This window comes from Tupaia chinensis, unplaced genomic scaffold, assembly GCF_000334495.1.
Source record: "Tupaia chinensis unplaced genomic scaffold, TupChi_1.0 Scaffold000212_1, whole genome shotgun sequence".
NCBI lineage: Eukaryota > Metazoa > Chordata > Mammalia > Scandentia > Tupaiidae > Tupaia > Tupaia belangeri.
The window spans coordinates 3370182-3383503 of NW_006159687.1; the positions used below are offsets into that span (position 1 = coordinate 3370182).

General features: G+C 49.5%; 1 protein-coding gene across 1 annotated transcript in view; it reads right to left on the reverse strand.

Moving 5' to 3' along the window:
• Positions 1 to 13322, reverse strand: part of LOC106734752 (putative guanine nucleotide exchange factor MCF2L2) — a 33572-nt gene that overhangs the window by 14647 nt on the left and 5603 nt on the right. The window contains exons 3-6 of the mRNA XM_027771415.1: positions 12086 to 12235; positions 8302 to 8426; positions 7132 to 7246; positions 6470 to 6589 (exon numbers count right to left, since the gene is read on the reverse strand). Of these exons, the coding sequence (XP_027627216.1) occupies positions 6470 to 6589; positions 7132 to 7246; positions 8302 to 8426; positions 12086 to 12235 (510 nt within the window). The remainder of the gene's footprint in view (positions 1 to 6469; positions 6590 to 7131; positions 7247 to 8301; positions 8427 to 12085; positions 12236 to 13322) is intronic.

Below are 13322 nucleotides of genomic sequence, written 5' to 3' on the forward strand. Positions count from 1 at the left end.
GTTGCTTGGGCTACCTAGGCTCAGGCTGCCTGTGTCCATTTCCACCCTAACCCTTTGTCTCGTTCTTTCCAATTCCCCGGTCCTGGCAAGATGGAGGGCTTTCTCTTTCTCGTCCTCTTTCTCTTCCTCAGCAGCAGCCCTCTGATCATGATTCAGCCAGACCCAAGCCCTGGGGCGGACGCCGACACAGACCGAACTGGGGGACCTTCTGGAGCACCAGTTTACCCACGGGCTCCCTGACGGCGGTGACGACAGCTAACCTTGGAGAGCCTGCACGATGCCAGACTTTCCGAATGCTTCGCGCTGCTTATTCCCTCAACTCACAGCAAACCCTTCGATACAGGTAAGCCTTACGAAAGAGGAGTGGACGCACAGTGGCCTGAGCTGACCCAGGTGGCACACAGACGCGCCAGGGTTTACACCCAGGTAGTCTGGCTTCGGCACCTGGCACGGCCCAGCATGCACAGAGACAGCTGCCCTGGTTCTGCCCAGGCTCTGAGACCTCACTTGGTTGCTCAAGCTTGTCTGACCTTAGTCAAATATAGAAACATGAAAACTTGGCAAAGAAGTCTCTGTTGACATTTTTTTTTTCCAAGGAAAGCTGCCTAATTTATTAAGAATAGCACAGTTTTCTGGGTCCAGGGAAATTTACCACAGGAAACTTATAGAGCTCTGTGACCTATCCTCTACTTGGAATGCAGTGTCTCGCCTTCAGAACTATTCTTCAAACATCTGAGATGTTAGAGGGGAGACAAGATTAACGGGCCCAGATGGATCTGGGGAAAAGATCCACGCAGATAACTCAGACATAGCCTGATTCGGCTCCTGGACGGCTGAAAGATCACTATTACAGAAATGAATGGATGATAACACATCTGAATACTGACTGCCGACTAAACTCTAGGCACTCATGAAGCCCTTACCATGCAATTAACTCATTTAATATTTACAAGGACTTGTGAGGTAGGAATTATTATTGCTATTGTTATTATTTAGGGTTTTGCTATTGGGGATATGCTCACTGGAGAGAGACAGAGTGAGAGAGAAAGTGGGAAGTCACTTTTCCTTCTCCTCCATGTCTCTCAGGATTTGAGGCATGTACACACATGTCCCCAGTGTAATTTCCAAGCTGCTGGATCCGGGGCTCGAACTGTGGTCAGCCATGTGGGAGTCCAGTGCCTTAATCACCATGCCACCTGCTGGCCTGAGTTAGGAATTACTATTTCTGTTTTACAGATGAGGGGACTGTGGTCAGAAAGGCTAAGAAACATGACTTGGGTCACACAGCTGGTAGTTGTTAGAGTCAAAATCTGAACCCACCTGTCTGCCTCCAAAATTTTCCTTCCTGTTACCTTCAGCCCTCCTGGCCTCCCCATGTGAGCTATGAACAACAGCTGCACAGTCATGATTATGAAACCTTTCTGGTGCCTACAGAGAGCTTTATTGTAAAGCTCCAAATCACAGCTTAATTTTTAGCTTACATAGCTCCTGCTCAAGATAGTCAACAAATCCTCCAAAGCAAAAAAGAAATCTTGAGAAAGAAATGGCTAAGATTGGGACCAGCAGATGGTATAATGATTATATTACTGGACTCCTATGTAGTTGACTGCTGTTCAAGTCCCAGACCTGATGGCTTAAACTTACGCCAGGAGTGCGTGTTTGTGTGTGTGTGCGTGCGCGCGCACGCTCTCGCGCTCAAAATCCTGAGAGGAGGGTGGAGGAGAAGGGATAGTGGCAGAGTCAACCCCTACTGTGGGGTGATTTCTCACTTTCTGTCTATCTCTGTCTTTCTGGAGAGTGCACATGCCCTATAGCAAAAATCTCTCTTTCTAAAAGAGGGACCAGCAGTTGGCATAATGGATGTCACTGGACTCCCATGTACTTGACTGTGGCTCGAGTCCCAGACCCGGTGGCTTAAACTCATGCTAGGTGCATGTGTATGTGTGCCCAAGATCCTGAGAGGAGAAGAGATTGTGGCATGGCCATCCCTACTGGGAGGTGATCTCTCGCTTACTGTCTCTCTGGCTCTCTCTTTCTTTCTGGCAAGCACATGTGCCCTATAGAAAAAAAAAAAAAAAAAAAAATCTCCAAAAAGAAAAAAAAGAAATGGCTAAAATCTGGTACTCTGACTATAAGCCTATCTGCCATTTTCCAGATGCTGAAAATTCCAGAAGGCTGAATAGTTAAGCTGCAACATTTAATTCAGAATTCTTCGTTATCAGAGTAGTTGATTTTCTCAAGGACCCTTCTGCTATGACAGGTGAAAGATGAAAATGTCAGAAAACGGTGCTGCTGTATCAGGGACTCTGGAATGACCCCACAGGTGACGGCACAGGAAGGGAACATGGATGGGGGGGGAGATACAGTGAGGGAGGCAGAAATGAGGGATGGACACATGGGAGTCGGTACCAGCTCACCTGTGTTTGAGATGCATGTATGTAACACACACACAGTACATACATATATCTGCACACAGACAGGCTCAGTAGCTCTGAGGGGAGAGGCCAAGGCTAAGATCAGGGTGGCCGCCTACCCTGCCCAGGCCTGCTCCCCGCTGGCCCGTCTCCAAAGCTCTCAGTATGCCTTCCAGCTGGACCCTTTGTAAGTTCTGCCTTTCTAGAAGCTGGTGGAAGCTTGTGTTCCTCAAAGTCAGAAAAGAGTACCTGAAGGGTCACGACCCTCTGCTAGAACGAGGTAAAGAGCAGCTCCTTAGCATGACGGGAGTCTGGGGAGTGAGCTGGCGCAGGTGAGCTGCGGGGTAAGCCCCCGCAGGGTAAGGCCCAGAACCAGCGGCTGTCATGGGAGAGCCAAGGACAGGACAGCCCCCAAGCAGGTGTCTGGCCAAATCTGTCCAGGCACCACTGTTCCTTCAACACTTAACACTTTATGGGACCAATGGGAAAACCAGCCAAGCCCTAATGATCTGAAGGAGCAATGTTTCTCGTTAATCTGAGAGGAGACACACCAAGAAAGGGCCCCGTCCTGTGCTTGCCCGACGATGGAGAAAGGTGTGTTGCTCTCTCTAGGAAGTAAGATGAGAGGCGAGGCAATCCAGGCGCAGATGGGTACAGTCAGCGCCTCTGGGCTCTGCAGGCCACCTGCAGTGGGTGGGGCCAGCCGGTGTAAGAACTTTGCCCACAAAGAGGCAGGGGTGCTCAGAGCATTGTGTCCCATGACCACAAGTTTCTGTCCCAGCTCTGGTTGGCAAGTTTCTCTTGTCGTTTTTAGTTTTGTATAGGACACGTGTGCTGACTGGAGATAGGCAGAGAGAGAGAGGGGGAAAGTGAGAAGTCACCCCAGGGGGATGGTCCCTTCTCCTCCTGTCTTCTCTCAGGATTCTGGGCATGATTTTCAAGCTGCTGGGTCCAGGACTTGAACCACATAGTCAGTCATGTGGGATCCTGCTGCCCTGACCTCCATGCCACCTGGTGACCCTATGGTCAGCAAGCTTTAAAGTATATACCAAGGGTCCTAAGTCCAAGAAGCTGGACAGAAGAGACTGTGATGTGGCCATGCGCATGCAGCACCACTATTCAAAACACAGCCTGGAGGGTCCTCCGAGGTGCCAGTCCCTCAGGGAATGAGACCCAGATCCCCACGATCTCAGGCCCAGCATGACCGCTGGCCCCTGCCCGTCTCTCTTGGCTCCCCATGCCCCAGCAACACTGCTGAGCTCACCAAGCTCACTCCCACCGTAAGACCTCGCACTTGAAACGACACAGAGCTCAGATCAGACGTCGCCTAGCAAGGAGGCCCTCCTTGACCATCCTGGCTAGGGTAGCACACTATTAATGAACTATTTCTCCTCACTAAAATATAAGCTCTGTGAGAGCAGGATTTGGATTCTGTGATTCAACACATCCACAGAACCTACGACAAGGGGGACCAGCAGCTGGTGTAATGGCTATGTCGCTGGACTCCCGTGTAGTTGAGTGTGGTTCGAGTCCCAGATCCAGTGGCTTAAACTCATGCCGGGCGCATGTGTGTGTGTGCCCAAGAGCCCAAGAGGAGAATGGAGGAGAAGGGATTGCGGAGTGGCCATCCCCCCGGGGGGGTGATTTCTCACTTTCTGTCTCTATGTCTCTCTGGCAAGCATGTGCCCTATAGCAAAAACCTCTCCAAAAAAAACCCTACAACAAGGAACACCTGTTGCTAAGTGAGTGCCCTCCTGGTAGGCCAGTAGCCATCTTCACACATATAGGAGGGTGTTTTTAATTGATGGGACAATTTTTCTGATACACACACTATATATATATTATATACATATAATATATATACATATACATAAAATATATATTTAATAAAGTCCTCTTCAAAAAACTGAAACAATATAAAATATAAAATTAAGGCTACCCTGGAGAATCTGAGGCACATGGTTCCCGTCTGTACAAACTCAGCTTCTCCCTTCTTTCACAGACATTCCTGAGACTCAGGTACCAAAGCGCTGAGCTGTCAATGATCACTGATAACGGGTAGAGCATTCACTGCGGAGGCACAGGCTCCCTCACTCAGGACTGTGCCCAGGTAAGGTGGTGTGGCCATGCCTGCACAGGGCAATCCCCCCACCTGTGCCCAGGTGCGGTGGTGTGGGCATGCCTGCACAGAGCAATCCCCCCACCTGTGCCCAGGTGAGGTGGTGTGGCCATGCCTGCACAGAGCAATCCCCTCCCCCCGACCCGCGACCTGCACAGAGCAATCCCCTCCCCCCTACCTGTGCCCAGGTGAGGTGGTGTGGCCATGCCCATGCAGAGCAATTCCCCTCCCCACCCCCAACCTGTGCACAGGTGAGGTGGTGTGGCCACGCCTGTGCAGAGCAATTCCCCTCCCCCCCGACCTGTGCCCAGGTGAGGTGGTGCTCATCCCTGTACAGAGCAGTCCACCCAGGACCTGTGCCCAGGTGAAGTGGTGTGGCCACGCCTGCCCAGAGCAATCCCCCTGCAGGACCCACAGCCAGTCAGCTGTAGGGGGAGTGTGGCCCTGGTTTATGCTGGTTTCACATCCTCTAGCGGGTTTATCTAACGGCGACGCATGTGTCAATTTTCCAGGGATCTATTCAAATGTAGATTCAAGGGGCCAGCACATGGTGTAATGGCTATGTTGCTGGACTCCCACATACTCAACCACGGTTCAAGTCTCAGACCTGGTGGCTTGAAACTCATGCCAGGCGCGTGTGTGAGCATGCCCCAAATCCTGAGAGTAGAATGGAGGAGTGGGGATTGTGGCGTGGCCCATGCCCCCAGGGGCTGATTTCTTGCCATCTCTATGTCTCTCTGGTGAGTGCAAGCATCCTATAGCAAAACTCTCTCTTTAAAAAACAAATGCAGATTCAAAATAAATAAATAAATAAATGTAGATTCTGACTCCAAGGAAGGGCCTGAGATTTTTTTCCAATAATTATTTTTAATTTTGTTTATTCATTCATTTATTTTGACCAGAGAGAGAGAGAGAGAGGAGAAAGTGAGAAAGCAAGTCACCAGGTCTAGGACTCGAACCATGGCCTGCCATGTGGGAGTGTCCAGCGCCTTAACCACACCACCTGCTGGTCCCCAGCAGGACCTGAGATTCTGTGACTGTACACCCACGCTGCTGGCCGAGGCTCTCGCCTGGAGAAGCGTCTCTAGCACTACAGAAGTGTCACCTGAGAAACGTGCTTGCCACGGCTCACAGCTCATGGCTCACGGAGTGCGAACGCGGGGAGGGCTTGCTGCTGCTATTTGATCCCAAGAGACACAAGTATGAGAACCCAGTTAAAGCGGAAAGGAACTTCTCTGGAAAGAGATGATTTGGTGTTCTTAGTTTGAAGTAAACCAAATATGTAAGGACCTAAAACAGACCCTCTGCCCTATGCTGGCTGTGTGCAGCTCTGGGAGACTTTACTCCTCCTGTGGAAACCGTAAACAGTTTCCTCCATAAGCCTGAGACATCGCTCTTGGGGCGTGAGAAAGGACAAAGCTTTGCCAATTTTGCGTAACTGTGGCAACACAACCAAAGTGAGCCAGTTCCCCCTCTAGCTGCCTCTCTAGTTACACTAATTGTTGACTTTTTCTGGTTTCCTACTTTAAAGTTTCCCCTCCTTACCACCAGCTCCCACCCAACATCCAGGCCCCTGGGAGGAGCACTAAGTGACCGGGGAAACTCTGGGGTAAAGTGTCTGGTGAGTGACACGCCCACTGTACCTTCTCCCTTGGCTGCCAGCCCCATGGGAGGGCAGGGCTGGCCAGCGTCTTCACCCACCTGAGCCACCAACTGGAGCTCAGCTGCATGCTCCACAGCTCAGCATCCTGCTGAGCTACTGGTATTTGTTGTAGTTGTTAATGTGCAGGTCTCCTGGGGGACCAGGGGTGGGGTGACCAAAGGGCAGGACTGAGCATTCCTGTATCCTTATCAACCTCCCAGGAGCAGCCTTGGACGCTGTCCTCTCGGTTCACAGAGACTTTCTTGCCAGTACACAGAAACATCAAAAACAAACCTGGGCTTTTTCCTCTAGTTTTTTGTGTTCCTTGAGCAGTTGCTCCACATGCATCCCACTGTCTCCAACACCTGTAAACTCTGCCTCCTCCTCCAGCAGATTATCCAGGGCCAGCTTAACCTGCAAGACATAGGGAAACAATCCAGAAGCCAGGGCACCCATCTGGGGGACTAGGTTTGTTGTGCTCTAAGAAAACCCCAAAATCCAAAAGGGATTTAGGACTTGTGTCTGTATGCCCTTCCTCCTTCCCTCCCTCCCTTCCTCACTTCTCTCCTTTCCAACTGCTTAGTTTTCAGATATAGCTGGGGTGTGCAGAGGAACATGTAGATGGAATGAACGACCTACATTCAGCAGATTATCAGCCAGAGGTAGCTGGGGTGTGCAGAGGAACTTGTAGACAAAATGGACGACCTACATTCAGCAGATTATCAGCCAGAGAGGGAAGCGAGCCATCACTAAAATATCGTGCATGCCAACGGGAAAATGGATTCCAGAACCCTGCCATCCCACTGAGGAACTGGGGAGAGCAGTCTGTGAAGAAGCAGGGTAAGAGGGAGCTGGACTCGAGACAAGGGAAGCCCAAGATCAAAGAGTCCAAGGGGGAGAGGGAACCAGAGGACGCGGTATCAGGACAGGAAGTGGCCGAAACGAGAAACTAATACCTTACAGAAGTTGTGCTCAAACTGCTGAAGCTGTAGGCACTGGTGAAACTTGAGGTGATGCTCGGACCAGAACTGACTAAAGGCCTCTTCTGTTTCAGCCAGTTGAACTAACAGCCTTTCAGGAAGAACGAGAAAGTAACTGGGCGTTAGCGTTCATTTCCTCAGCGTCCATGCAGGCCTCTGTATGCAGCACCTATGTTCTCAGTCTGTTAGTGGCTGGGAAATCCCCTCCCTTTCCTATGGTTCCGGGGGGTCCCCACACCTTCCATTTTCCAATCAGGATACCTACGGTGCAATCAGGAACGTCACTTCAGATTCAGCTGTGGACGCTTTAAAAGGTGGTCCAGAAGGGACCAGCAGTTAGCATAATGGCTATGTCACTGGACTCCCATGTAGTTGACAGCAGTTCGAGTACTGGACCCGGTGGCTTTAACTCATGCTGGGTGCATGTGTGTGTGTGTGCCCAAGATCCCAAGAGGAGAATGGAGGAGAAGGGACTGAGGTGTGGCCATCCCCCCTGGGGGGTGATTTCTTGCTTTCTGTCTCTGTCTTTCTGGGGAGCGCACGCGCCCTATAGCAAAAACCTCTCAAAAAAAAAACAAAGGAAAGAAAAAAAAGGTGGTCCAGGTGCCTTTACCTCTGAGCCGCCTTCCACTTTTTAACTGTCAGAGGACGCATGTGCTCATCAAAGGCAGAGGGGGAGAGGGACAGAGCGTTCTCGAGGGAACGCGGTCTGTCACAGTCCCGTCCTCCATTTCTCCACCCTGACAGGAGTTGGAGCACACTCACATCATGCCTGGAGTGTCCTCCAAGCCAACAGAATCAAGATTTGAAACATGGCTGGCCACGCGAGACCAGCTCCCTTAACCACCAGGCCATGGGGCCGGATTCCTTGGTCTCTCCTTCTGCCCAAGATGGTGTGTGTAAGCACGTCAGTCCAACTGCTACTGGGAAGTGAAGCCCAGTAAACATGGCTGCCTCCCTTGACACGACAGCATGTCATCAGAGAAGGAAACGGAATTTCCATAAAAAGATCTGGAGGTGGGTACCGCACGGACACAACCGTTTTCCTTTTGTTATCTCACATTTTATTCCTTGTTGGCCCCACCAACAGTAGCTGTTCCAGTCTGCTCTTGGTTGTCCTGAGAAGGTGGATCCGTGCTCGCTCACCTTTCCATGGTAGCCGCATTCTCAAGTTCACTGGGATTGGGTTTGCTGGCGGGGGGCTTAGTTACTGGCTCTCGCATGCAGGACAGCAGTGTGGTCCCTTGCTTTCCAAGCAATTTCAGCTCATCCTAGAGGAAGAAAACAGTAGTTTCTCTTCAAAGGAATTAACCAAGACGAATTCTTTGTAGATTTGGGGGGAGAAGAATGATATATCAGCATGTTTTTCTTCTGAAAACTCAGTGCTAAAGAAGTCACAATGCGGCTTTTTAAAAATCAATTAATTGGGACCAGCAGTTGACGTAATGGCTATGTCACTGGACTCCCACATAGTCGACCGCAGTTCAAGTCCCAGACCCGGTGACTTAAAACTCACGCCGGGCGCGTGTGCGTGCGTGCCCAAGATACCGAGAGGAGAATGGAGGAGAAGGGATTGCGGTATGGCCATCCCCCTTGGATGGTGATTTCCTGCTTTCTGTCTCTCTGTCTCTGTCTGGCGAGTGCACACGCCCTATAGCAAAAACCTCTCCAAAAAATAAAAAAATAAAAAAAATCAATTAATGTATCTTTATTAGGTAATATGAACACATAAAATTCAAAATACACAAAAGAGTATATCCAAGAAAAAGCAAGGTTTTTGTCCCCAGCCTGTATACGTTCCCTCTCCAAACGCAACATCTGCTGCTGTTTGTGTTTCTCAAATGGTTGGAAATAAAAGCAAAACTAGGTTATAAAATCTGGTTCTAATCCAAGATAGTGAAGAGAAAAATGAGAATGACAAATATTTAATGGTAAGTATTAGAAACTGCCATGCAATGATAATGTAATATTATTAATAGTTAACCATTAAAATGCTTTACCTGGGGCCCACAGGTGGCATGGTGGTTAGGGTGCTGAACTCCCATGTGACTGATTGTGGTTCGAGTCCCAGACCTGGCAGTTTGTTTTCTCACTTTCCCTCTCCCTCTGGCTCGGTGGACTCCAGGTAACGCCCCACATCAGCCACCTCCCTGGCACTCCTGCCTAGGAACTGGACGTAGCCCTTCTTCCCCACTCATTTCTCAGCTCATCAACCTTCATTAAATATTTGTAGGGTAAAACAATTAACTACAGTGTAAAAGAAACTAGGTAGATGACTAAAGATATAAATTAACCATAGTGTAAAAGAAACTAGGTAGATGACTAAAGACAGACAGGACAGAGGAAAATACTTACAGGGGAATGGTCGTAGCCTTTCCTCCTCCTCCCCACTACAAAGGTGCTGGGTTTTCCTGCTGGGTCTCATCGCTGCCCCTAAGCTTTCCAACAGGACTCACATTATCCACTGTTAGAACGCACACTCGCCTTTGTGATGCAGAGTTGGGAGAGAGTGGAGAGGCTGAAGAGGCTTATCACTAAGGCCAAAACAGGAGAGAGAAACCCAGAGGGGCAGCACGGATGGAAAGCGTGTGAGAGGGAAGGGGGTCTCAGTAAGGTCATATGTGGTGTGTCTCCTTTTCACTGCTTCTAGAAAACACAAGCAAAAATCCTGCCCTGGTCACTGCATTGGGACTGAACCACGTGGTCAGCTTTAGCAGGGTTACAAAAATCTGCCATGAACACAGAGGGAAAGATGGAGGAACTAGGGCACTTGAAAGGGATAAAGGTAAGTGGACCAGCTCAAAAACGGAGCTTCTTTCCATGGGGAGAAAATCTCCTTAATCGTTTACCGCACTAATTTCCCCTCCAGCAGACAGGCTGGAGGAGTTCAGGGCACCGTCTTCTGGAACACGCGTGTAAGTTCCTGCTCCCCTTCTGCGAGTTTCCTTTCTTTGTACAGCTGGGTCTCAGTGGTGGCAGAGCGAGTACTGCTTGGAAACTGAGAGCTGGCCCCTCCAGGTTGCCTTTCCTCAGGAAGTAAGAGCCTCCCCTCGGAGAAAGATCCCCTCTGCAGGAGAGCCTTGGGCACCTGCGACCATGCAGTCTCTCCATGAGTGCTAGGGTGCCTGCTTGCCTCAGTGGCCAGGAATGCAGCGGCCCAGAGAAGGTTAAAGGTGGTTGTGTGTGCTAGACTTCCTTTCCGGCCCTCAGATGGGATAATAAAATCACAAAGAAATGTTTCTAACTCTTAGCAGGAAACCCGAGTGCTCACGATCTGAGGAGACATATGGAGCTGGGAGCACTCTTCCACGACAAGGATGGGTTACAATCCGAGCTGGCTCAGCCCGAGGGGAAGGGGTTTCTGTTTCTAGCAAAGAGCCTTCCTTAAAGTCAGCAGTTTTCTTAAAAGTTGGATAAGACTGTTCTGCTATGAATGCGCCGAGACTTTTTTTTATATATAAACAGATTGCTTTGATATGTACCAAAGTGACCAGATGAGATTCTATTGGAAGTTTCTTAGTTTTCAGAGCCTCCTGCCTCAACCTCCAAGCTCTCTCCGTGCCTCAGCTCTGCAAGCTCAACCCCTTCTTCAACCCACGGAGGCTGTGCATACCGACCCTGGGAAGGAGCTCTGTGTCCCAGTCCCTGGCACGCTAGGTACCCTTCCCGCCGTGCTCCGCCGTCCTGCTTGACCCCTGCAGACTCTTGCCATCTGTGACCTGTGAGGCCGCAAGCCCTTTCCCACCCAACATCAGAGACGGTGCCCTCGACCTGCACTCTGCAACCCATGCCTCCCGGGAATCACTGAAGGGGGCGCGGGCAACATGTCTGGGAAAGAAAATGGTCAAGCTTCCGAGGAATTTCCAGGGAAATGTTCCAGAATGCTGTCAGCATTTCACAATTTCCATCCAGGACTCTGGGTGTCTACGAGTATTCCTGAGAATTCATTTGAGTTCTTTTGGATAACAATCTCTCGAAGGAGAGGATTTGACAACGCTCTCTGAGACAGGGAACACTAGACTCTGAGACTCCCTTAACTAGACTGTGTTTCCCTGGAGGCTACATATTTTTGGTTTTCCTGGAATACATACTGAATAAGTGTTGAATAAATGAATGAATCAACCATCTAGCAAAGTATTTTTGCAAATGTGGGGCCACAATTTTAAAAGTTCAGCTCTTCCCAAGGTTGAAACAGCATAAACACACATAATGCTACGGTGGGTCAGCCGTCCAGCCTTTGCTATGGAGGGCTGGTCTTCTGCGAGCCCATGGGCTCGCTCTGTGTGTGCTGCTCAAGGCGGACACACCCAGGAAGGAGCAGGCCCATGAAGACTTGCCTCTGCTGTACGGTCTACAGAACCTGCCAGGCTCCTTTCTCAGCAGGTTCTGATGCGCTTTTTATGAATCATGTAATAGGTGCCTCTCCTTAAACCCAGCTTAAAATGCTTTCCACAGCTCTTTTTCCCAGTTAGTCTCTACGTAAAAAGACACAGCCCTAAGCAAGTGAAGCATTACATCAGCTTACAGGTCTGCCTCAAACTTCATAGCCACTGAAAAGCGGATACTCCAAATGCTCACGCCCGCCCCCGCCCCTGCCTTGTCATCGCAGCCCAGGCTCCCGCTCTGTCCCGAGCAGGATCATGGCAGTGCTGCCTTGAAAGGGTACTATCATGCCCCAGCTCGCCAGCTCAAAACCGCAAGGGAGTCCCGTCTCTGGCCTGCTTCCCCTAGGTCTTACAGTCACCAGTCTGAAGGGATTTTTCTCTTCATGAAATACCATCAATCCAGAAGGCTTAATTAAGACGGTTGGTGGCAGTCATGTCACTGGAGAAGAAGGGAGAAGAGGGCTTAACATGTAATTCTGCTCTTACTCTCGCCAGGAGGCAGACCAGTGCCGAAACCGGCCTCCGAGAGGCCAAGGACCACTCACCTGCAGCTTGTCCCGCTGCCTTGTGTGGGCCATGAGAAGGTCTTCAGTGGGCAGCACACCTGTGGGCAGCTCTGTGGTGGCCAGGCGAGCCCCGAACACCTGGAGCATCTGGGCCGTGGTCTTCAACGTCAAGGCAAAGTTTTCAATGGCCTGGAAGACCAGATAACTCTAACAGTGTGGCGAGAGGACATTGACCACTGTGAGATCCCGGGGGAGCCTTCATGTGAAAGCAGGAACAATGCTGCTCATTATAGGACTGGTTCTCCTACCATAAGGAATAGCAAATGTGAAAGGATCCTGGGGACAGTGGAGCACCCAACAAGTTAGCTGTACTAAGTCACAGCGTCAGATGTGAGGCCTGCAACCGTCATCCTAAGACTTTGGTACACAATTGACAAAAAGTTAACTTGATTCCGAGGGTCGGATTCGTGAGTAACTGTCTATAGAGCACCTGATCTAGGAAACTGGAAAGAGTTTGACCTTACTGGTGAGAAACGTACACATGTTCAAATATTCACTTTGAAGCTAAGTAACATGTGATTGAATGTATTAAAAAAATTGAAATTTAAAAGTTAAAGGAAAACGAAGAGCTTTGTCTTAGTCTTGCTTCTGCCACTATTTGACCAGATGACCTTGGATAAGTCACTTCTTTACTCTGAAGGTCGCTTTATCTATAAAATAAGGTGAAGTAAATGATCTCAAGGTTCTCTTGAGTTTGGACTTCCTATGAACTGCCAATTCAAAGATCTGAGATACAGAAAGCCTATAGTCACCCCTACCCCCACGCACTCAAAGAATCTGTATCTCATTCATATGATATGAAACAACTTATAAAGCCAGCCCTGTGGCCTAGAGGTTAAGCAAGCCAGATCCCACATGGCTGACCGAGGTTCAAACCCCTGCCCCAGCAGCTTGAAAAACATGCTGGGCACGTGTTCATGCAAGCCCACATCCCGACAGGATGGAGAAATGGAGGAGGGGGGCTGGTGCATGACCACACTCCATTGAGGGGTGCTTTCTCCATTGCTTCCTCTCTGTCTGTGTGCCTCTCTGTGGAGTACATGTTCTCTGGAAAGTAAAAAAAAATAATAATAAATATATACATGTGTATACACACACATACATATATATATACACATATGTACGTATATATATGTTTATATTATATAACTTAAAACATATTTATTTTTATTTAATTCCATGTGTTATTATTATTTTTTAATTTGACCAGAGAGAG